We start from the raw sequence: 24,036 nt of genomic DNA on the forward strand, positions 1-24,036 counted from the left end.
ACAGATCCAAATCTCATCAGGCCACACCGCAGGTTCAGTGGACTGACGTCCACCATTTGAAACCTTCTAAGGCCCACTGTGATGTTTGTGGGAGGCCCAGCAGCCGACCCACCTTCCTGGGTGGCCCATGTCCTCATGGGACACACTATGATGAAGGGTTTTCACCCGCACAGCCCTTGGGGCTGACCCAGACTTCAAGCAGGTCCGGATTTCTACTAGGATGACATCCAGCAGGGTCTACCCTGATGTATATGTTTTATCCACTCCCTCCATTCACTTGGTGGCCCACCTGGACTAGGCCCACTCTTTGGTGGACCGTCTACAGGTGGGGCCCAGCTTATGTAAGTGTTCTATCCAGACCGTCCAACTATTTAGACACCCAGCTGGACTAGGATGCTGCTGGACTGACCATCCAGCAGTTGGCCATATTGATACATGTGTTATATGTTCGCTGTTCATCTGGTGGAGCCCATTGTGATGTGTGAGGCCCATTGTGTTGTGTGAGGCTACCATGTATGTGTATTTAATCCAGACCATCCATCTGTCTGGACGCCCAGCACGGTTGGGACGCTGTTGGACTGACCGTCCAGCAGCAGGCCCACCTTGTTGTATATGTATTATATCCACACTGACCTTCTTTTGGTGGGGCCCAATTATGGGGTGCAAGGCCCACTATGATGTATGTGTTACACACACTGTCCATTCATTCTTTCAAGGCCGTGGGTTGCTTTATGAGGCCCACCATGATGTGTGTGTTATATGCACACTATCCATTCATTTATACGGACCATGGGCTACCTTATGCAGCCCACCATGATGTATAAGTTATACGCCCATTATGGGGCTACCTTGTGAGCCCCACCATGTATGAGTGATGTACACACACGGTCCATCCGTCCTTCTAGAGATTTTAAGGGCCGAGGGCCCCGTTGTGGTTCAGATTTTTAAACCCAAGTGGACCGCACACTAGGAGACAATGGGGGTTAAATGCCCACCATTGGAAATCACCCTAAGGCCTACTGTCTTTACAGCCTATTTCCCATTCCCCCTTCTTTTACTTAGCCGTGGGCAAGGTCCCACCTGTGTGGTAAGATTTAGACCCCCAGCATGATTGGGCTATCCCAAATTGTTGGACTCCCATTGATGATAATGATTTCCACCATATCTTGTAGAGTTATCTAAACCTTGAAGCCCACCTTGTATTCATACCGGGCCTTCCATAGGAAATGTGGCCCATCTAGATATTTGTGCTTGCCCAAGTTTAGTGATCATACCCAAGGCCCACTTAAATGTCGAGCGGGCTACCCAATCCGCATGGAAGGACACATAGTCCATATGTATGGACCCCACCAAAGCCCACCTTGCATTTATATCGGGCCCCATAGGAAAGCCCAGTTATTACATGATAGAGAGGGCAAGGAAGTCCACTTGATGTACCTAGGCTCATCCTCTTTTCTTTTTTTTAACACACGCACACACACCCCACACACTCATGCTGGTGGAATTTCGCCACCTATGGATACTCAAACCCTTGACCGGGAGTTGAAACTCCTGAGAGTCTACCACCTAGGTAAGAGTAAGGACCCCCTAGGCTCATCCTCTTAACTCACCTTGTTATATGCTCACTTGACTCACCCCATGAGGCCCGCCCTTGGTGTAAGTATGTCATTTAGATCATCCACTGTCTATAGAAGAGTACATCGTTACCTCTTGCCGTAGATGGAAGAATATGTGATACCAGATTTGTATATCCACTGTGTGGAGACTACCTTAATGTATGGGTTAGATCCACCGTCCTTTCAGTGGACCTCATCTTGGGATATATGATATATTAGTACCTTGGGAGGCTAATATTAGTGTAACGTGGGACATACCACATGGACTCCTATAGATATAAAAGGGGCATGTCGTTTAAGCTCCTACTCTTTGTATGTGATATACCGATTAAGGCCAATTGTGGTCTATTGTTGTCTGCTATATATCTGACAACATGCTTAATATAACATCATGACATATGCCCATATGCATCATTTGTATGCATGTTGTGAGGAATGATTGATCATAGTATTCGCCATTGGGCTGAGACATTTAGGGGACTCCTTTTGAGACGGAGTTGCCCCACATGATCGCGCAGTACGCGTAGGTTTGATGCATGATTGGATGATATAATTTATGCATCTCGCATTTTATGTGACATGATCACTTTGCGCCCTAGCAACATCAAGGTTGTGGCCTCCACAGGTATATCGTGGATGGCCAGATGGGATGCCGAAAATGTTCGGTTCTAGCATATGGGCATTTAGTATGTCCGTGGGTGGAAGTCCCTAAATCCTCTTGGTACCAGAGGATGCTCCAACATCGAGACCGGGTAGATAACATGAGCGCTCGAGTGTCGAATACAGGCGGCATCTCCCACTGATCGTGGTCGATTGGAAGGGGGTGTAGCCTTATCCGCCCGAGGGTAGGGGGTTGTAAGCTAAGCTAAGTTTGATCAGCTCGTAAATGGGTCCGCTATCAACGAGCAGGGTAGGTATTGACAGACTACTGGCCAGGCGGGTAGTAAAGTCTTTTCCACTTACTTGGTTGTGTGGCTGGTGAGGTAGCAGCCAGTATGGAGTGTACTGGACCCCGGTGATATCCCTGAGATGAGATGTACTGAAATGTGGATGTACTGAGTATGGGGTTGCACGTTCAACATTTGACCCATTCATTCGTTCATTCACTATCCACTCGGGCTGGTGGCACACAACTAAATCATTATATGTACCTTCGCAATGGCCATGATTTCGGTTAGGTGCGCAACTAACCTGAGATCATGAGTTTACCATGTTTAGTCTAGCTATTCAAATTCGGGTATGAGACTAGTTTGGATAGAAACCCCTTGTGATGAACCTCACAGCTTGCGATACCACGTACTATCATCCCAACTACACACACCAGCCTTGTCATTTCTTTTGCATCACATAGCCTGAATATAACTAATTATATTTATGGACTTGTTAGGATTTGTATATTACATTGCATCCTCAACATATGACATTTGGCTTACTATGTATTACATCGCATAACTTTGGTCTGGCTGACATCATTCATGGACTTGCCAATATTTTCGTTTACTCTGATATTAGTTTGCTTTGCACATGCATTGCGCGCGCACACACCACCCTCTGAGCTTCTTAGTAAGCTTATGCACGACCGTTGCGTGCAGGTGACGTTAAGTCGCAGTAGCGTTGAGGCAGGAGCATGTGGCCGAGCTTTGTGGAGATTTTATTATATATATGTATTTCCCTTTCAGCATTGTAATCAACTGTTTATATTAGTGGATATGTGATGATGATGTTGCTCTTGTGATTTGGGTACACTTGTGGTTATGCTCCTTTACAAAAAATAAATAAAAATTCACACTGAAAAATCCTCCTTATAGGATCCCATGATCGGAATATGTCATATGGGCGTTAGGAGCCGAGAATGGGGTACTACGGAGGCTGTCGACACTAGATTCGACGATCGAAAATTTTATGAGCCTGGTTCCCAAGTTTGGGGCGTGACATACTATCCAAACGAATGCCACTGTAGGAACAAATATCATCCTGATACAAAACTTCTGTCACCCCCAGGCATTCAATACCCACTGTTTGATGTGATATGGCCCACATGAGTGTTAAACAGATGGAGCACACAGCCCCCGCACAGGTATGCCTGAGGCACATGCAATAGGCTCTCTAAAGTAGTGTTGTGAAAAATATTGATTAAAAATATTTTAATAATAAAAATATATATAAAGTAATAAAAGCTTTTGTTTGAAAAACTTGCGGTTTTGGTGTTTTGGGAATAGTTACATATTAGAAAGAAGAGAAGAAAAAATTGTATTTATATGTGGGGCATGGAGTACCTTATTATTTGTTTGGTTGATCCGTGGAGTATTGAGACTTGCGTGCGCGCGCTCGGGCTCGGTGCTCTAACTCGGTCAGCACCTTGGCCTATATAACCAGTGCCTAAACGGTTCAACAGACCATCACCAACACTCAAACCATTCTCACTTACAACCCAATAAGAAGAGCAACTGTGTACCCTAATCAGTCAGCTAAGGTTAAGACCTCGAGAAACAGACCAATGTAGTGGTCTAAATCTCTAAAAATTTCCTTATCTTCTTCCTAAATTTGGAATTCTTCTTTTATTTATCTGCCAAAAAATATTGTGTATATAGAGTTTCATTCTTGGTTTTTCATATTTGCTGAATGCAGAACCACATTCAAGCTCATCATATCCTAAATTTGGAATTTTTCTTTTATTTATCTGCCAGAAAATATTGTGTATATAGAGTTCCATTCTTAGTTCTTCATATTTGCTGAACGCAGAACCACATTCAGGCTCATCGTATCCCAAAAGCAGTTTGCTTGTAACCTGTTGGCATTCTCAATTACATTGAGAATGGCCCAATAACGCTTTAAGTACAGCGTGATCACACGTGCTTCAGCTTGTCCTTCATTTTTCGATTGCTTTATTATTTTACAAAATTATAAATCTGTAATTTATTTCAACAAGCAGTGTACTAACTCAAATTCCAAGATAAAGATATAGATGCTTTGGCGAGTGAATGCTTCACAAGCATGCTCCAATGACAGTAACACAATCACTCGAAATAAAACTGTCCAAACGGAACACCCACTTCAGATGTATCAATGTGATGGATATCTGCAGGAGCCGCCCGCTATGGAAAAACACTAATTACGTGAGTACACGAGAGAGATCAGATAAGGATTAGCCCTCTCCCATTTAAACTTTTTTATCTTCGCAATCTCTTTCTTTATAAAAGGCGAGGCTTGGAATTTCTAAAAAATAAAAACGAGAAGAGTAATACTCATTGTCCGTTAGGAAGACTTCTAGACTATATAAACCTTTAAACATGTTCAAAGGCCATTCTAACTGTAGAACCATAAAGATGGTTAGAACATTTCTGCTCCTATAATGGTTAAGCGAATCACTGGACATAAGTTGTATATCTTTGACTTTATGCAAAGGCCCTCCAGATCATGTAAATATCATCAAATATTGTGGGCCCACCCATCAAAGCCTACATTACAAACCTAACGGCTAACACTTGATATCTATTGGCAATGGTCTATCCAATCGATCGGACAAATGTAAGAACTCTATAAGGGGGGCCTTATTGATCAACAGTGTAAATTGTCCTATGAGTTGATAATGTGATCAGGTGCACCATCAGGCCCCACTAAGTCATGATACATCCAAAAATTCGTATAAGGGGTGGAGTGCTACAACTGTGATTCGCACACGATATTTTAGAATAACTAACATTACCAATTCGTATGGAGCCTTAAGGAGAGGAGTTTTGATGGGTTTCAAACTCCTCACCCCTCTAAGTTACATAAATGGATCCTCAATCCAATACCACCTATGGAAGTTTCAGCCCTATCACAGCTTCTCTAAATGGTGCAAGGAGAGGAAGATCTCGATATTCCGATTTCACAGCATGGCGTCCCAACAAGGTACACCCAACCCTATAGTCCTTTAGATCTCTATATCTAATGCATAGCACGGTACGTACTTGCAATTCCGCTGTTTTTGGAGTCAAGTTACCATTTTGGCTATCCAAAGCGGGTCTAAAGGGTATTTACCCTATCATATCATATTTTTAGTGCATGTGTATGAACCATAAACGATCACACTACACTATCAAATAACTCTGCATCCAACAAACGGAAAATAGGTTTGTACAATCATTTGGGATGGTGTGGTCATCCATCAACGATGGTACTTGGGTCTCTACCTGATGATGTGCACCTTATAGATTTTGTAGAGAACAAGAAGTAGTCCCCATTAATCTATAATGATTATGATTAGAAATACCATAATATTTTCACCCTCCAATCTCGCAATTAGGATCAAAATTCTTCCCTAGGGAGAAACATTGTATTAAGTGAAAACTGCTTTTAGTGGACCATAAAACTGTATTCAACAGAGAAGATTTCACAATTGATCCTGATCACTTGTATGCATATACAACTCAATTGTCACCATGTATACACCATTATTATACATTGATTATGTCTGGAAATACCATGGTACTTTCACCATCCAATCCCACATTAAGGATCAAATTCTTGCTTTGGGAAAAACATTGTGGTTAAGTGAAAACTGCCCTTGGTGGACCATGGAATTATAATCAACGGACTAGATTTCACAACTGATGCCAATCGCAACAACATGCAGCACACAAATGTATTGGATTATGAAATCCACCAAAAAAATCCCGCCATCTCCTGTTGGGACTCAATAATACGATACTTAGATTAATCAAATCATTCCCATCATTTCCAAATGGTGGATGAAATTTGTAACCCACCTAATGCAATTCAATACCATGTAATTTCACGTTCCAAACAGATGTTTACATGATATAAATGTCAAATCATAGGGACTAAGATGGAACCATCCATTTGTTAACTCTACTCTCCGCTACTTTCGGTTCAGAACCATCAATGCACAGAAAGTAAGTCCCATGAGCAGAATTGACCGAGGCACACATGCATAGTTTTTTTTTTGTAAGTCTATTTCCTTAATTTTATTTATATTTATAATGGTGATTGTAAATTTTATTCAACAAGTGTTATTTCGGTCGTTATAGAGTTACTTTTATCATTTGTTTTTATAGATAGATGTATTTGATTTTATGTATTAGTTTATTACATAAAAATATCAACACTTCCAACCCAATCTAACCAAACATAGCCTAAATTGTATTATGATTGAGCATTCAGTACCCAAAATTAGGTAGGTTGGCTTGAGCCATAGGTTAGGCTTGGGTTGACCCTCGACCTAGATATGCTTCTATGGGTGCTATCAATATTATTCAAGTCGTCAAGCATTCAATATCCATGCATGCTATGTACAATGAGACTATTGTCCATCAGTCATCTCCATGGCTCAGTGGTAGACAGACTCTGCTTCAACACTGAGACTAGGGCTCGAGTGCTCATGTGGTGCGGTGGGTGTGTAAAAAAAAAAAAAAAGGACGACTGTCCATCAGACTTGCTGTCACAAAATAATATATAGTAGTGGAAAATCCAAACGCGCCCTTAAGACTAGTTGCAACACAATTCGAAACTGCATCTAAGTTGGGGAATCAATGTCACAAACTAAGATGATGAAAAAACAGTACTGAAGTGAACCGAATTCATTACCCGCCCTGCTAACTACAAATGCACAAGCAGGATCACCATTGGCAATCGAGACCGTTCATCTAGCAGGCTCGAACATGGATGGGTTACGCACCATACCTCAGTCTAACAAGTAGGATCATCCGGCTAGGATGGCTTGTGGGAGATGTTTGTTCTACGATGAGGCCCACAAGATAAATGATCCGGATAACAGATATCCAGCTGAAATGTACCAATCACAGCCTGTATTCATTTCTCTAGTGAGTCTCATAACAACATTCTCCCTTTTCTTTTGACAGAATTATTTTGTGTAAGGTGTTGGGGGCACATGAGCTCCCTTACACAAAAGGCATGCTCTGTCATTTGATGGACCCTTCAATCTTCATGGTCAGTTACTGTATACTGTAATCAAGTGTGCGTGCATGCATGCAATCACACATCACCATGCCGTGCAGGATGCCATGAACACATGAGTTCACACACATTCATGCAAGTGTTCATATACGTACATTTAGATGTTTGCAACTGAAGTGTATTGCAAGCATGTCATTTTGGGGCACATGATAATGACGGTTCAACAACGCAAGAACCCTGACTCGATATCCAGCCAAGCTGGGTTGGCGTGAAGACTCGACTGTCTTTGCTTGACTCAATCCCATATCTAGTAAATAAATCAAGAGATTTAGTGTCACAGCAGATGTTTAAATAAACATACGAGTACTAAAAATGGGCAAAATAGGTGATGTTTCGGCATGATTCAGTTGAGTATCCACATGACTCAGTCGAGTCTCAAGTCAACCCCAGAGTTTTAGAACTATGGCTTGTGATGGTTATACCATATGCGATCACATAAGCATGTATAGGAAAATCCCATTTAACGATTGTCAAACTTATTGAGAATACTTTAGGAAACTGAGTTACTAATGGCACAGTGAATCACCTATTGCTTGATTTGAAATGACTACGAATCAGGTTCACCATGTTGGGATTTGATTTGAAATGACTGTGCGAATTGGGTTCACCGCATCGTAATTTGCAACATCAGACGACGATAAGGTTGGCATCGGGCTCCCTGAAAGGAAGGCCTTGATGAGGGCAAGCGCCAACTTGGGTTTATGGAGAGGGACCTCATGACCAGCTCCTCTCACTGTTACAAAGGTGAGGCCCTTATATTCTTGAGTCCATCCTCCTACCTGCTCAAATTACATTAGCAGCATGGAATTAGCAAAGGTATTCTCCTCAGTCACTGCAACTGTAAGCAAGTTATATGTAACTATTGAGACTCTTACCCAACTTGGTTGGTGCTAGACCGAATGCTAATGTTCTAATTTCAAATACAGACATAAATTTACATAGTTCCGAAACAAAGCATGTTATGCTTTCCAGAGAGTGATTAGGAGTGTTGATGTTTAGAGGTGTCTCAAGACCGGGGCAACCCGACCCTGTAGGGTCAGGGATTGGGCCCCTAAAATTTGCCCACAGACCGGGCCCAGGCCTAAAATCGGGGCCCAATGCCATGGCCAGGCTGGGGTTTAGGATCAATGATGAATGGCATGGCCTGACCTGCCGGCCAGATCCAATCATTAAGTGGGATACAATTATAATGGCTTAAAGACCAGTTAAATATAATCCATTGCATATAAGGTCATTTTTTCAACAATGCAAACTATTTAATGTAGGATTTATTGTTTGTTTTTTTTTTTTTGAAAGGTGAGAATTTTATTAAGAAAGAGCAGAAACACAAGAAAAGAAAATGAAAAAATGGGAAAAGGAAAAGAAAGAAGACCAAAGCAGAAGCCTAAAATAGAAGGCCAAGCCCCAGGCTGGCAGGAAATCCAGGAAAAAGAAACTACGGCACCCAATCCCTAAATAGCACTAAGACCCTCAAGACGACACTAGCATTTATTGTGGATGGCGTATATCACAAAAAAGAATTCTGAAACTGGGCCTTTTAAAAACCCTATAATCACTTAATTCTTTTTCTTATAGGGCCAAGGTATTTTCAGCCTGTTAGGACCAGGGCCAGGCCAGGGCTAGGTCTTACAGGATTAGCGCTGGACTTGGCCAACCACAGCCCGGCCCATTGCCACCGCTATTGATGTTCCAGGCCTTGGATGCATCCGGTTCAGCCCAAGCCTGACCAGACCCAAAACAGGTCATATGTTTTATGGCCAGAGTCATAGCCAAACGGGGCCTAATCAATCCTTTTCATTTTATTTATTCTGTGTAGAACAATGAAATGCTTACTGATCCTCTTCTTTTTTTCCCTATCCAACCATTTTCATTAAAAAAAACAAACAAATAATGTATTCTCAAATGATGAATCCTTAATTGTTGCACTTCATTTCCCATAACTATGCCCAAATGATCATATAAAATGAGGTAACTCTCAAAGAAATGGGGATGCTAATTTGGTCACTGATAGAAATATTGCATGATTTTGATATTTCTTAGAAAAAGAAATGAAATTGAAATGGGGCATACCTGACCATCGTCGTACCAAGCATGCCAAGGAGTCACGGTTGGAAGATGGAGAGCATCTATACTGTACCGGGTCGATGTAACTGGGATCACAGCATCTGTATCTCCACTGATCACAATCAAACGAAATTGAGCAACATCAGGATCATAGCACATGATTCCCAACCAGATTGTCATTCGCCACTTCAATTGGCAGTCCTATTTGATCGAAATCTGGGCTGCAACTTGAGTTCGGGTCAACCCAAACCCGATTGACCTAACCCAAGTTTGGGTCAGGTTGGAAAATGCAAACCTGACTTCAATTCAGCTTGGGTTGGGGTTTAGTAAATTTGGGTCAGGTTAGGTTGGTTTGGGAATAATCACGTGTTTGGGACAGGTTGGGTTGGGATGGGTTGGGTCGAGTATAGAGGACTTCGGGTTGGGCTCAAATTGGGCACCTCGGGTTGCAATTCAGGTTGTGTCGGGTTGCGGCTTGGCCCTCTTGAAGTCAGGGGCTGGGTTCAGGTTGATCCTCAACCCAACATAACCAGCCTGAGTTGTACCCCTAATCAAAATATATTTTCAGCCAACAAAGACACTGTGCCTGCTAACGCGGACGGTTGAGTTTGTGTGAGCAAACACGCGTTTGTGTGCAAGTTTGGAACCATGCAGCAGATAAGTTAAAGAGCAAGGGGAGTTGCTGGGCATCCGAATGCAAAAATCTGAATGTTTTTGTGCAGCTAATGCATGTCAGGTAAGCGTTTGGATGCTCGAGTGAGTTGAATTACAAGACAATGATATGATAAAGGGGAATGGCTAGAGTGTGGAATCATTTAGAGCCTGTTTTGATGCACTTCTTAAAAAGGGAGTTTCCGAAAAATGAGGGTTTCAAGCCTGCTTTTTTGGTTGACTCAGCAACCAAATCAGCATTTTAGTACCTATTGTGTCAAGCAGGAGATGAGATGAGGGTTTGCAAAGTGCATCCAAATGCACACCACAAACAACTTTTTGGATCAAAACAGCATTTAGGCCTCAAAAGCCCCTCCGGATGGTGCATCCAAACAGGCCCTTAATTTCACAATTAAGACCAAAACCCAAATTGGAATTCCATGAATTTCAAATTTGTCTTTTAACTGGGGCCTAATCCCTCGTGAAGAATGGAGTGGGTATCAGTCATTTTCTCTTTCTTGCATTGAGTTACCGTAATTCATTAAAGTTGAGCATCCAAATGCACCCTGAATTTATAAAGAAAAAGAAAGCTGGGTTTGGAAGGCACCTGAACATCCAAATGCGAAGACCTTCACGTATGAGCTCCTGATAAATATCTAGCACAGACCTAGGAGAGTCCCGCCAATTTTCACTAACCACGTCACTGCAAAACAGAAATACAAGTTGCAGATGTAGCAAAGATGTATTACAATATGCTCAATCCATCTAGCCAAAGTGGCAACAATGCATGCAGCCTGACAGGTGGACCTAATCAATGAGCCCGCCCTAAGAAATTTGATGCAACATAGTTTGCTTGCCAAGAGTTGTGGCCGATGAATTTTTAGAACGTTTTTGTTTTTTGTTTTGAGAAATGCTTAGTACTTCTGTTTGTTGTTTTGAGATATGCCATAGTTATAGTGCTCCTAGTTGCATATGTTCACTTGAACAGTCGAATTGATCGATCTGAACTAAGGACTCCACAACACATTTCATGGACTACATCCATGCAAAATCATACTGATCAGATGATCTTATCCATCAGTGATTTGGCTTTATTTTCTCTAGCCATCCATTTTCCAAGCCATGGATGGGGTGGTTATGATTTCCTAAAAAAGTAGTTCTTTAGAATCAGAAGTAATCTGTGCTGGGCCATAACAAATAGAAGGATCAAAATGCTGATTAGAACTTTTTTTGTGCAAACAATCCTGACAATCCATATTAAAGGCCATTGATTAAATGTTAATATACTTCAAATATGATTGACATTTGCATTGTAGCCGATGAAGTGTTTGTTGGATCTACTGAAAGGTTCGGATCAATTTATTGGACTGTCCAAGTGTCCCAGCACAACTAGGAGCACTATAACCAATAGTGCTCTAAGAGCGCTGGGGCATTTCTCTTTTTTTTTTTTTTTTTTTTTTGTGTTTTTAAATTAAGACGGCAAGTTCATTAAAGCAATCTAAATGGCAATACAAAATCATCTGTGGAAGGTGACCCTATCATCAACGTACTACAAGACATGCTTACAAAACATTTAGACAGTTTTGGCATTGAGGAATTTTTCAGATGATGAAAGGATAGCATTTCTTAGGAAGTTCTTATACCTACAAGTCGACCAATTCAACGGTGCAACTGCTGGATCAACATGAAGTGCCTTCTGAACCTCAGGTAAGTTGAAATAAATGGTTGAGTGCTTCTCAGTACATGGATCGTAACTTTCACCGATGCGTCCCACCTGCTGTTAAGTGGCAGCATTGTCCATTAGTATCTTAAGTAAATGACTTAAAAAATATTGATCCAGTCAAACAGAAATGAGCAGAGATCTGGGTAAAACCATACAATGAGGTCCCCATCTCTCATGCATTTCAGTATATACATGAAGAGCAATTATACGTATCATGATGTGTAGGATTTTGTATATGTACACATGGTTCAATGATCTGAACCGTTGATTTAATGGTCCTTGAATGTATAGGGATCTGGAAAAATTCTCACAGATCAGAATATGTCCCAACCCCTCGATCTTTGGAGTACTGTTTATTGATTGGACTGTTGGTCTTATTTCACTCAATGTTTTCAATATCCGTACCGACGGATCTATCACACCCTTGGGAAACAAAAATACATCGGTTATTGGATGGGAAATATCGGATGTATCGCATAATGTTTTTCTGTTTTTGAGAAGTGTTGGGAAACATTGAGAAATTAGTTGAATTTTTCAATGAAACTTCGGGGGATGTTAAAAAAGACATCAATACACACTTAGAAATTAAAATATCACAAAAAACAAGTGCACATGATAAGTTTCCTTTGTATAAGAGTCTAAAACTATGCGGTGTTTGACAGAAGAGACATAACTATATTCAACAGCAATTCATATCATTTATAAATCTAAGAAATGGACTAGAAATGATTTTCTTTTTCTTTTTTTTTTTAAGGGTTTTTTTTGGGGGAAAACTCAAGTTTTACTGTCGATATCGATGCATATCGTCGATACGTCATCGATATAATGTAATACATTGTGGTAAATTGCTAGGCATTGCAATAATACCGTTGACATAAAAAAGTCCCACAACTTCCTGTGGGTTTCATATCAATGAGGTGCAATATCGATTCCCAAATATGTTCCGGCTGGCTTCGAAACAAGATATTCCTATTGCTGACTGTTACTCAGTTACGGCTAGCAAGACCGTGTGGAACCTGCAATGCAGAAGGAATCTAGAGGACTGGGAGTTCGATGAATATGTGAATCTGCTAGACTGCATTTACAAATCCAGCCCAAATCAGGCGAATGCTGACAGGATCATTTGGAGAGAGGAAAGTTCATCTAACTTTACAGTTAAATCTTTCTACAAACTGCTCCTCTCCAACCATTCTGATACTGTCGATCACATGCCCCATTATATCTGGAAATATCCAGCCCCTCCGAAGTTTCAGGTCTTTGGCTGGTTGACTGGCAATAGGAAAATCTTGACGGTGGACAACTTGAGGAAAAGAGGAATGGTTTTAACAAATATTTGCCTTTGTTGTATGAGAGAAGAAGAATCAGTCGATCATCTGCTCATTCACTGCCCGTTTATTGCGAGTCTTTGGGCAGACTTCCTCCCCCGATTCAGAATCAGTTGGTGTTTTTAGGCTTCAGCGGATCTTCTTTTGAAAGCCTGGCACGGAATCAAAATAGGAAAGAAAAAGACTCGACTATGGCGAATGGCCATCCTCGCTATATGGTGGTCCGTATGGGAAGAAAGAAATAGCAGATGTTTTAGAAGCATCCCCAAGCCCGCTGAAGCAGTCGCTTCCAAAGCAAAGTGTTTGATGATTGAATGGGCTACCCAAATAGATGTTTTAAAGGATGTTGATTTTCTCTTTCTTGGAGCCTAGTTGGTTCTGCTTTCTCAGCAGTCTCTAGCTCCGTTTTTGTACTTCGCTTTTTCTATTTAATATATATATCGTTACCTTTCCAAAAAAAATGAGGTGCAATATCGATAAATATTGCAAACAATGATTTTAGTAACCGTCTATTAGGCATTCAGACCATTGATCAAGGGCTTGGATATTCCAGCATGGGAGATCTCGAAGCTTTCCAATTCATAGTGGATTCATTAAACCATTGGTTTGGATCACTGAACCATGGCCCAACATCTATGGAGTCATGCACATCAACCGACCATATGTTTATTTATGTGAAGGAGCCTATATTTCCTCAGGCATGAGTTTGGCCCACTCATGTCCACCTAAGCAATCCAAATATGAATATGCATTCTAAGCAAAGTTCAAAAGTTGGTTTTTTTAGTGGATATCAGTATTCCAAAACACCAATAAGCATTGGCCGTTATGTCAGCCATATCAGTTTTTCAATAAGCAATGCATATCTGCCGACATGGTGCTTATCCACCTATATTTTGAACCATGGACTATGAATGATACAGGTACTCACATGCAGTCTTTTCAGCAGCCTCTTGGAAGAGGTACCATTGCTGGTGCAGGAAGGAGTGAATATGCTATATTGATCGATGTTTCCGAGTTCATCATTAGCAATGTCGAGAATCTTGTCGCACTTGGGTGAGGTGTGCACAAATGATTGAAAGTCACAGAAAACATTCAGCAGGTTATAGGTTTCGTCAGATATCAAACCGGTGGACCACATAAATTGGAAGAGCCCTAGGTGATCGTGGAAATCATCGGTCAGAGCATTTCCAACCTGCAAAAAAGTATATCTCAGCCATTCATTTGAAGGCACAATCATGACAAACAAAAAAAAAAAAAGTACCATATATCCCTTTAAATTGATTGAATTTTCCTCTGCAAGCTTTTGGGACCTCACAATGACTTGCGCCAGCTGAGGGACGTAGTGTCCTAAAACAAGAATTCCAATGCTAATAAATCTCCGAAACATACAAGACACTTCTTTTCGGACATGGATTACCAATTTATGGTTGTGGGAGAGGAGGTCGTGCATGGAAAATAATAGTTTGGGAAAGCCAAAGGCAATTGAGTATGGAATCCTTGTGCACCTGCATAGCTCTCTCCTGCGAGATAGAAATCCCTTCCTTTGTATTGAGGAAATCGCTTGAACCACTTCTTTAGAAAAACTAAAGAATCCTGGGCTGCAAAGAGAAAGATGGATTGAGGAAATAAATTATCTACATCTTTTGTAGACTTGTAGTAATGACTAGCATGTACTTTATCGAGAAGGGGGAAATCACAAAAATAAATAAATAATGGATAATTTTCTCCTAGGAATCGGTTCTCATGAGAACCCTTTAAGAACTCATCCCATTTATTGGGTGCATGCAATCCAGTCCATACAGATCCTTCATCTGGCTTGGATGAAGGGATCATGCAAAAAATCAGGCAGTTTTGCAACTCAGCTGGGCCCCAGTGAAAATCCAGGTTGGGCATCCCCTGCCACTTTCTTCCCTTTTCTGTGGTCCATCTAAGTTTTGGATCAGGCTAATCTCTGTGCCCTAGGATTTTCGTAAGGCGATGCATGTGATGGACGAGTTGGATGTCATGCACATATCACGTGGGATGGGTTATCATGGAAGTTATTTACAAACCAGTTCCTAGGAGATTATGCTCATAAATAACATGAGATGTAAATGGAGCCTCCCTATTTAATTAGCAGTTATACTTTTTTTCCTTTGAATAGTAATAATCAGTCATTAAAAAAAACAAAAACAAAAGACATGCTTTTGAAGCTGAAATGAAAGACACACAAGAAAAAAGGCCAAAGCAGTACCAGTCCTTGCATCTCCATTGCTCAACAAATCTTGGGGATTGTCTGAATATGAGTAACCAACACCGACTGGAGAATCAAGGAATAAGATATTGGCCACTGCAAAAATGACACAAGCAATTACACATGGATGTGGTTGAAATTGCAGTTAATTATGCTTGATTTTTATGAACTGAAGACAGAACTCCAAAAGCTGCCGAAAACAAAACAAAAGGTCCTGGTTTTCCAAGTGTCGGGAAGAATCCTAATACTTCCGAAAAACTACATTAATAAACAGTTGGTCCAGTTTCATCGTATTCTTTGCAGTTTATTGGAAAAATGTCACTGATTTGGAAAAACCACGGTAGTTTCTTTGGGCAAGAAATTTCAAACGATAGAGAAATTAAAAGATATTTTCTTGTTTACATCCAATATTTAAGATGTAAAAAAGAAAAATCGAAGGAGATCATACCTTGATTCCATGAGTATGGGTTCAGATAAAGGCTCTTCCCATCTGGCTTCACATGAAAAGGGCCAATTTCCTCTGCCAGGCCATAAGCAATGGAAGAACATCCAGGGCCTACAAACCACTCCTGGATCAGAAACAAAGCACAACCAAACGAAAAGGGAAAAATAAAAGAAAGAGAACCAAACTAGGCAATTCAGCTACTTCACCTATACAATGTGATTAGCACAAGTTAGCAGTAAAAGAAGTTAGTATCCTAAAAACTTCTATTTTAAATGAAAACAAGCCTAGCCATGAACAAAAATTAAAGCATGCATTTAGGGGGAAAAACAAAAAAAGAAAAGAAAAAAGAAAAAAGAAAAAAGAAAACAATCGAACTCACCATTAGGCTAACATATTTCTTTGTCCTCATCTCTGAGGACCTGTTTGGATTTAGGAAAAGTGTCGCAACTAACAATCCATGCCATGCTGTCAAGGCTAGCTAGTCATGGAAATGTTGTCGCTAACTAGTTGTTCTGTCCCTTGCTTGCCAAACACCCCGGATCATGAATAGGATAGATTGTAGTGCATGTTAGAAAATTAACAATTGAATGGTGCCACACTTACATGTGCATATGCACATTTGACACACGTGCCATGTTTATCAGTGCTTGAAGATTAATGGTGGCACAAATGCACATGTGGGGATGCTTGAACTTGGATGGTCTCACACATGGCCTATTGAAACACATATGCATGTGCATGGATAAAGATGCTCGTATGCACCAAAACTATTAAGTGTCATTGACAAGTATTTCCACCTCTCCACCAACAACACCTGATCTATGGTCTAACACCCAATACATGGTCTAACGATAACATATCCATGACTACTTGTTCAAAAGTGCATTGGTTCCCATACACAAAGGGGTCGACAAACCATGGACATGAGGGGTTGTCCATAACTACTAGTCGGGACCAATGTTGTCAAAATATCATATTGCAAATCATAATGGGGGTGAATTATATGTATCACAAATCATATTCTAAATCATAAGATTTTTTTCTGATTTCTTTAAAAAAGTAAAGTAAATCAGAAAATGATTAAAAACTCATTAATCATCCATTTCCGATCAACATGTACTGAAAATTAATACATATCATGGATATTGCCAATTAAGAACATGTAAATGATATACATATCATGATAGTTTCTTTTTGAAAGGCAAACGCATATGATGAATAGTAAAGGATTCTTGTCTCTTTTTTTTTTTTCCTTTGTTTTCTTTTGTTATCTTTCAAATTTTCAACTTAAAAAACATACAAGAGTCCTTTAATATATATTTTTCTTTTTTTGTACCTTTCTTGACTATACTATAGAATCATGTTAGAAAAAATGGCATTCGATTCCATTAAGTGAATAAAAAGATATCTGATTTGGGTTTTTGAATATCAAAATCCTCTCTCTCTCTCTCTCTCTCTCTCTCTCTCTCTCAAAAGAAAAAATGAGCATAGGGGAGTGCCTTTTTCATGTTTAATAAGGAAAGGCTTAAAAAGAAAGAAGAAAAAATTGAGTTAAAAGGGTTTTTTTTTAACGATTTTTTAAGTAACTTTTGAGCCCATTTTCACAATCTACAATTATCATATGATTCATACAAAATCATACAATTATTTGAGATTTGTGAGTTGGAAGTAATTGTACACCCATACAATATGATATGAATCATACAATTCATATCATGAATCATACGATTCTGAAAACAGTAGTTGAGAAACAAATTTGCCCAAATTTGTTAGAGAAGAATTTCTTTCTTTTTCTTAGGTTTGATTATATTAGCCCTTGTTTCAAGTTAGAGAGGGGGAGTATTGAAAAGAATAGTTTATGTTTGAATAGTGTAAATGGGCCCATGCCCCATTGTTGCACCTCCTCCGCCCATAAGATCGGCACAATGTAGCCATTGACAAAATCCAAACAGCTCCTTGAGGGCTACAAAATAGGGGGGTCAAGACAATCTGACGTCCAATGTGAGACATGCATTAAGAGGTATAGACTCTTTCCTTTACAGCCACTCTAAACTGATGAGGAAAGGCGCTGTTTCTGAGAATGATTATATGTTTTGGGGAGAGAGACAAAGTTCTTGCCCAATTGGAAATTAATTTGCAGGATTTTGACCTACTATCGACATGGAAGGAGATGTGCTGCTTACAGATGAGATGGAACTTCAGAGAACTAGAGCATCAAAGGTGGCCTCCACATATTTTGATCATTCTTCTAAGGAGAATAGGGGAAATGAGGAAGAGGTTGAAAAGGATGACACTAAAGACAATATGCAAGAGGTCGGAATAGTTCATTTAAAGAAAATGGATAGAGAAGATGTCAATATTAAGGAGTTGCATTCTAGTTCATGAATGCATCTCTGGAAGGAAACTTAAATTTGACGAGGATCAATGTCTACAATAGCATATCTAGAAGTTTCCCTATGTCAAAAGGTCCGTCAAATGCATATATAAAATGCTCAAGCCAAGATTTTGTACAGTATATTTGGTTTTTAGTTTGTCCTAGTGTTTGAGTTATTGGTATTGCTACAAGTTTTGCTGGCCGGAACAATACTGTCATCACCAATAATACGTTGATAACTGGAAATGTGGGGAAACATTGGGAAAATGGTGGAAATTTTTCAGTGGAACTTCAGCAAATGCTAAAATACACATTTGCATATTTAGGATTTTTTTTTTTTTAAAAAAAAAAAAATTGCAAAAAGAATGTATACATAATAAGTTTTCATTTAATGAGGGCCTAATAGTAACCAAAATGAGATCATATAATACAAATGCAAGTACCATACAATGAATAGGACATGTAAAAGTAATAAACTCAAACATGCATCCATCCATGATCTACGTAATAAAAATGCAGGTACCATCCATCCAACCATCCATCCATGCATACATACATATACACACATACAAACATGCATTTCATCATACAACCATGTGCCCATGTGAAAAATTCAAAATGGATTTTTTTTTTTTTTTAATAAGCAAACAGATTTTTGGCGATATTATAAAATGTCACCGATGAACTGGCGATACAAGCAACACCTAGAATTTACACAGACGAAAACATTGGTGATACAAGCAACACTTGGAATTTACACTGTCGAAAATATTGGCGATGCGTTGGCAATGTTAACGATATATTGTCGATACCTGAAATTTTTTATACTACCAATGTTATTGGTATTGTCAAGCTGGAGATACGGATAATATCAAGGATATTATCGATATATCAGAGGTACTCTGAACAATGGTTTGTACAAGTAGGGCCCATGTTCAATGGTCCAAACCAACGGTATGATGAGGCCTCACTATGGATGGCCTATGCACCAAAAATCCCCAGACTGGTAGATCCTAGCGCTATAGAATATTTGTTGTTTTCCCAGTTAAATGGAAGTACTTTCTTAACTGAATGGTTGTTGGGCAACACATAATAGGGTTGGGATTTCTCCATCCGGGGATTGTTGGCAAACGGTTTCCCGCAGTGGGGCCCATTATCTTGATGGTTTGGATCATAAACCATGTGCCCCACTTGTAGAAACCAAAAGCTCAAGCAATATTGTACAAACATCTGGCCATAGCATTCTATAGTTCCTCTTTAACAAAAGGTATTATGTAACAAAGACATGTCATTCTCCACTAAATTTCCAAGAATATAGATTTTTGACGGACTCTAATAACTCTGCAGCTTAATTCAAAAGGGAGAGTTCTTTACTTTCAGCCAAAAAAGATTTCTGTTTATTGGTCCCTTCATTATCCTAATCTCATTCAAAATGGAAATCTTCAAATTTTTTATTCCAACTGATTAAGGCATCTAAATACACATTGATTTGGTCATTGATTCCTTGCTTCTTTGGGATTGTATTTCTACACTTGCATTAATTTATCCGGTATGTGTCCCGCCTAACCTAGATTACCTATAAGAAAAAATAATCAATAAAATAACAATTCAAGAAATTCATCTCCCACAGGACCTCTCATCATATTACACTGCAGCCAATACACATACAGTCATACACGCACACAGTTGTATTTCTATACTTTCATTAATTTATCTGGTATATATTCCGCCGAACCCAGATTACCTATGAGAAAAAGTAATCAAGCAAAATAACAATTCAAGAAAACGCATTTCCCATGGAACCTCTCATCATATTCCACCACACCCAATACACGTACAAAAGCGGCGCATGCATACATACATAGGCAAATGATATTTACATGCTCTTCCTTTTGGGATTGAATTTCCCTAACTTTCACCAATTTAACCAGTGTGCCTCACCTACAATTTTCCTGTAAAAATATTTTTTAAAAATAAATACAAATAAAAATTTAAAACTCATTTCCAAATAAGGACCTCTCATCATATTCTACCACACCCAATGCACATACACAAATGCACAGGCGCATACACACATGCCTCCGTCCATATGCAAATGAAATCTACAAGCTCTCTTTGGGATTGATTTCTACAGCTTTCATCTAATTGATCCCATATGTGTCCCAGCTAACGCAACTTTTATTAATTAAATATTTTTGTCCCGATTAGGCATTACTTTGAACAACAACATTAGCGGCAACGGAATAGTGATAATTAGATCAATATGAAATAATGAGAATGAAATCAATAATGCGTATTCGGCTATCATTCCTTCCCTCCCAGGTATACCGAGCCCACCCTTTTCAAAGGTGCAGCCCACCCTTCTCTAAGGTGCAGAAAGGGGTCTACTAATCATAAGGGAGTATTCTAACATTGGTTTACTCCTCTTTAGAGGGGAGGAGCATTCTACTATTGAAAACTCCTCCACTAGACCTACTTTCTAGAGTCGTATATCTATCCAATATGAGGAATATCCGATCCAACCGAAAGAGCTATATAAAAGCTCCTCTACTCTTCATGCGCCTATTTTCCCAGATGAGCCTCCCATTTGATCAATCGGAAATCCTCTAGTTGCATTAAAAAAACCCAGGGCCTAGATATCATTTCCCAAAAAGATAGGGAAAAAAAGAAGTCCCAAAATCAATCATAAAAGATCAACAGAAATGAGCTGCGCTTTCACAGTTAAAAAGTAATGAAATTAAAGCATTGAGTAGAGCTTATTCGATCTCCATCAATACAAACAAAATTCGAATGTGGGAAATAGATATTCACATCCTTTCGTGTTTAACAGCCACCCATTTTTTTTCCTACTCATCTACTACCAGAAGTAGAAAGAAGGGTGGTCTAGATATCATTCCCCTCCCCCACCCAAAAAAAAAAGAAGAAGAAGAGCCATAAAATCAATCATAAAAATCAACAGAAATTAGTGAAGCTGATTTCAACCAAAGTCTCTCAAGGTGAATATTAATAATCACACCCTCTCATTCCTACCCAATACACCACTTCCCTACTCATCCACTACCAAAATTAGAAAAACGGTATATGCATTAAAAAATCCAGGGCCTAGATATCATTTCCCCAAAAAAATGGACAGCTAAAAAAAGTCCAAAATATTCAACAGAAGTAATAGAGCTGAGGCTTTCATACTCATCTACTACCAAAAGTAGAAAAAACGGTGTATGCATTAAAATAAATAAATAACAGCGCCTAGATATGGTAAGATAGAAAAAAATTAAAAAATTAAAAAACCGTCCTAAAATCAACAGACATGGAGACAGCAGAGAGTCTCAAGGTAAGATTTGACAATCAGACCCTGCATTTTTACCCAACACACCACTTTCCTACTCATCCACTACCAAAAGTAGAAAAAATGTGCGTTGAAAAAATAATAAATAAATAAATCCAGGGCCCAGATGCCATTACCCCAGAAATAATTTGTTTTAAAAAAAAAAAAAACAATATCTTAAATTCATTCATTAAAACATCAACAGAAATTAATAGAGCTGATGCTTTCAAGGTGAGAATTGATAACCAGACCCTCTCATTTTTACCCAATACACCACCTTCCTACTCATCTACTACCAAAAGTAGCAAAAAGGGAGTGTAACAAAAACAAAAACAAATAAAATGATGAGAAATGAGAAGAGATGATCTCGAACCTCCATTGAGCCAAAGAACAAGGGGCTTTGATGAAGGGTCCTCAACAGCTTCAAAAAACCAATAGAAAAGAGTCCTTCCTGACTCTTTATTTACGGTTATGTACCCTGAGTAATGAGCAAAGCTCACGTTCAAGGAATTCCCACCTGGCAACTCCGACACTCTATCCTTCTCTCCATCTTCTGTAATGCAACTCCCTCTTTCAATACTCACTACAAGAACGATAATCGCAAGTAGATGAGCAACAACAGTACATCTGCACTGCTTCTTCTCCATCTTTCAAAGGCTTTTGGATGGTTTCGTTGGATTTGTGGGGTTGGGTATTCCTACCTTTCTCCTGTTTATGTACTGTGCTCGCCTGACTTGAGCAGACACCCCGTGGACATGACTTACGGTAAGTAATCGACATTTGGGATAAATATTCGAAAGATCCACCCCGTTCATTATATGTATCGTTAACTTTTAACCATCCATCGTATAATTTATTTTAATCCAGTATTTATTTGGGCCACAAGAAGAGAATGATATTAATTCATCACTAAAACCATTAAATTCACGTATTTTGGCACACATGGGTCTAGGAATGTCCTGATATTCGTTTAATCTGTTCATACTTACGCGGTGCAGAATATGAATGGACTGGATGGTATATATGCGCCACGGTGGACCCCACACCCTATTTGGATAATTTTAACGGTGCAACTTCTTTCCCATGCTGTAGCCCACCTGGGTGCTGAATTCGCCTTTTTTTTTTTGTCCCACTCCAAACGCAAGATGGGACACCTGATGGACGGTGTAGATCTTATATACGTAAAGTCGTTACATCCTCGCCAGCGAAAGTAACGACCAGTTTGTACGAAAGTCGCGTACGCGTTCTACTATAAATAGGAAGCCGACGTTCGTGGCAGTTACGGACAAGAATATCCCTGTTTGGTATTTAACCTGTACACGTGGGGACATGGATGATTTATCCAAGCCATTGATCTGATTTCCACCATCATGAATCGATAGTGGCCGAAAAATCATTTTAATTTTGTCTATTGAATGTGGACCGTTGGTGCAGTTCTTCTTGACCATGTATTTACATACCAAGGATGGAAAGGCTGTACTTCGCCAAATGAACAGATTTTTTAGACATGGTTCATCTATGATGGAGGCCAGCAGATCAATGGATCGGATAAACCAACCATAGGCCCCGCATGGACAGATTAGCTGACAAACAGGAAAGTTCCTTGTTTCCCTGTTCACTAGTCATTACAAGCTGGGAAGTAGGCCTCAGATATGAGAAATTTACGACTGTGGACCCACCTTTTATCCAGTGGTTTTTACGATACAATACAAACTTGACATACGCACTTAGACCTCCTCGCACGGACACCGAATTTGAGGACGAAAATACCCCTTTCTTCCTCAGGCTGGCGTGTAGAGACGAGAGCTGACGGACGGTCCTGCGATGGGAACTCAGGTGGAGCCCATGTGATGTTTGTGAGAAATCCTCCCCATCTAAGTCCATTCATAGGGTTATAAAGACTTGGATGAAAAGGAAAAATAAATTTCATAATGATCCAAAACTTCTGTAACTCTAAAAGGGTTTCAATGGTAGACATTCAATTCCCCACCGACTTTTACGGTGTGGTCTACTTGATAGTTAGATTTATCTTATTCTTCATCTCAAACCTTAATATAAGCCCGCCAAATAAATGGATGATTTGTATATAACACAAACCTCATGATCGGACCCACAAAAGTAAGACAGAAAAAAAAAAAAAAAAAAAAAGACTGATTTTTTTTTTTAAGAGGGAGAACTTTTTCCCCCTTACATTTTTCTCTAATACATAATTGTGTGTGTGTGTATAAGTATATAAAAATATTTTTCTATCTTTTAATTCATTTCTTTATCTATTTATTTAACAAGCATATCTCCTAAATT

The 24,036-nt window shown here is 39.5% G+C and overlaps 1 protein-coding gene across 2 annotated transcripts; it reads right to left on the reverse strand.

Annotated features, from left to right (window-relative positions):
• Positions 1-8,039: 8,039 nt before the first annotated feature.
• On the reverse strand, positions 8,040-22,448 carry LOC131217055 (serine carboxypeptidase II-2-like). 2 transcript variants are annotated; one of them, XM_058211767.1, is made up of 10 exons: positions 22,109-22,448; positions 16,040-16,147; positions 15,592-15,687; positions 14,864-14,956; positions 14,620-14,705; positions 14,287-14,550; positions 11,954-12,084; positions 10,918-11,013; positions 9,666-9,771; positions 8,040-8,374 (listed from the first exon to the last, which is right to left on the reverse strand). In XM_058211767.1, the coding sequence occupies exons 1-10, from the start codon at positions 22,380-22,382 to the stop codon at positions 8,156-8,158; spliced, it is 1,473 nt and encodes a 490-aa protein (XP_058067750.1). In that variant the 5' UTR covers positions 22,383-22,448; the 3' UTR covers positions 8,040-8,155. The 2 variants fall into 2 exon arrangements, with proteins under 2 accessions (XP_058067750.1, XP_058067749.1); XM_058211766.1 differs by having other exon boundaries at positions 11,954-12,087; positions 22,109-22,445.
• Positions 22,449-24,036: the final 1,588 nt, after the last annotated feature.

Source organism: Magnolia sinica, chromosome 10, assembly GCF_029962835.1.
Source record: "Magnolia sinica isolate HGM2019 chromosome 10, MsV1, whole genome shotgun sequence".
NCBI lineage: Eukaryota > Viridiplantae > Streptophyta > Magnoliopsida > Magnoliales > Magnoliaceae > Magnolia > Magnolia sinica.

Bases quoted from the DNA above. Each gene is read 5' to 3' on its own strand.
- LOC131217055 (XM_058211766.1), bottom strand. From the start codon at position 22,382: ATGGAGAAGAAGCAGTGCAGATGTACTGTTGTTGCTCATCTACTTGCG. The intron at 16,148-22,108 runs GTTCGAGATCAT...AGTGGTTTGTAG, and splicing joins TGTTCTTTGGCTCAATGGAG to GCCCTGGATGTTCTTCCATT. The intron at 12,088-14,286 runs GTGAGTACCTGT...GCCACTTAACAG, and splicing joins GGCTGCTGAAAAGACTGCAT to CAGGTGGGACGCATCGGTGA.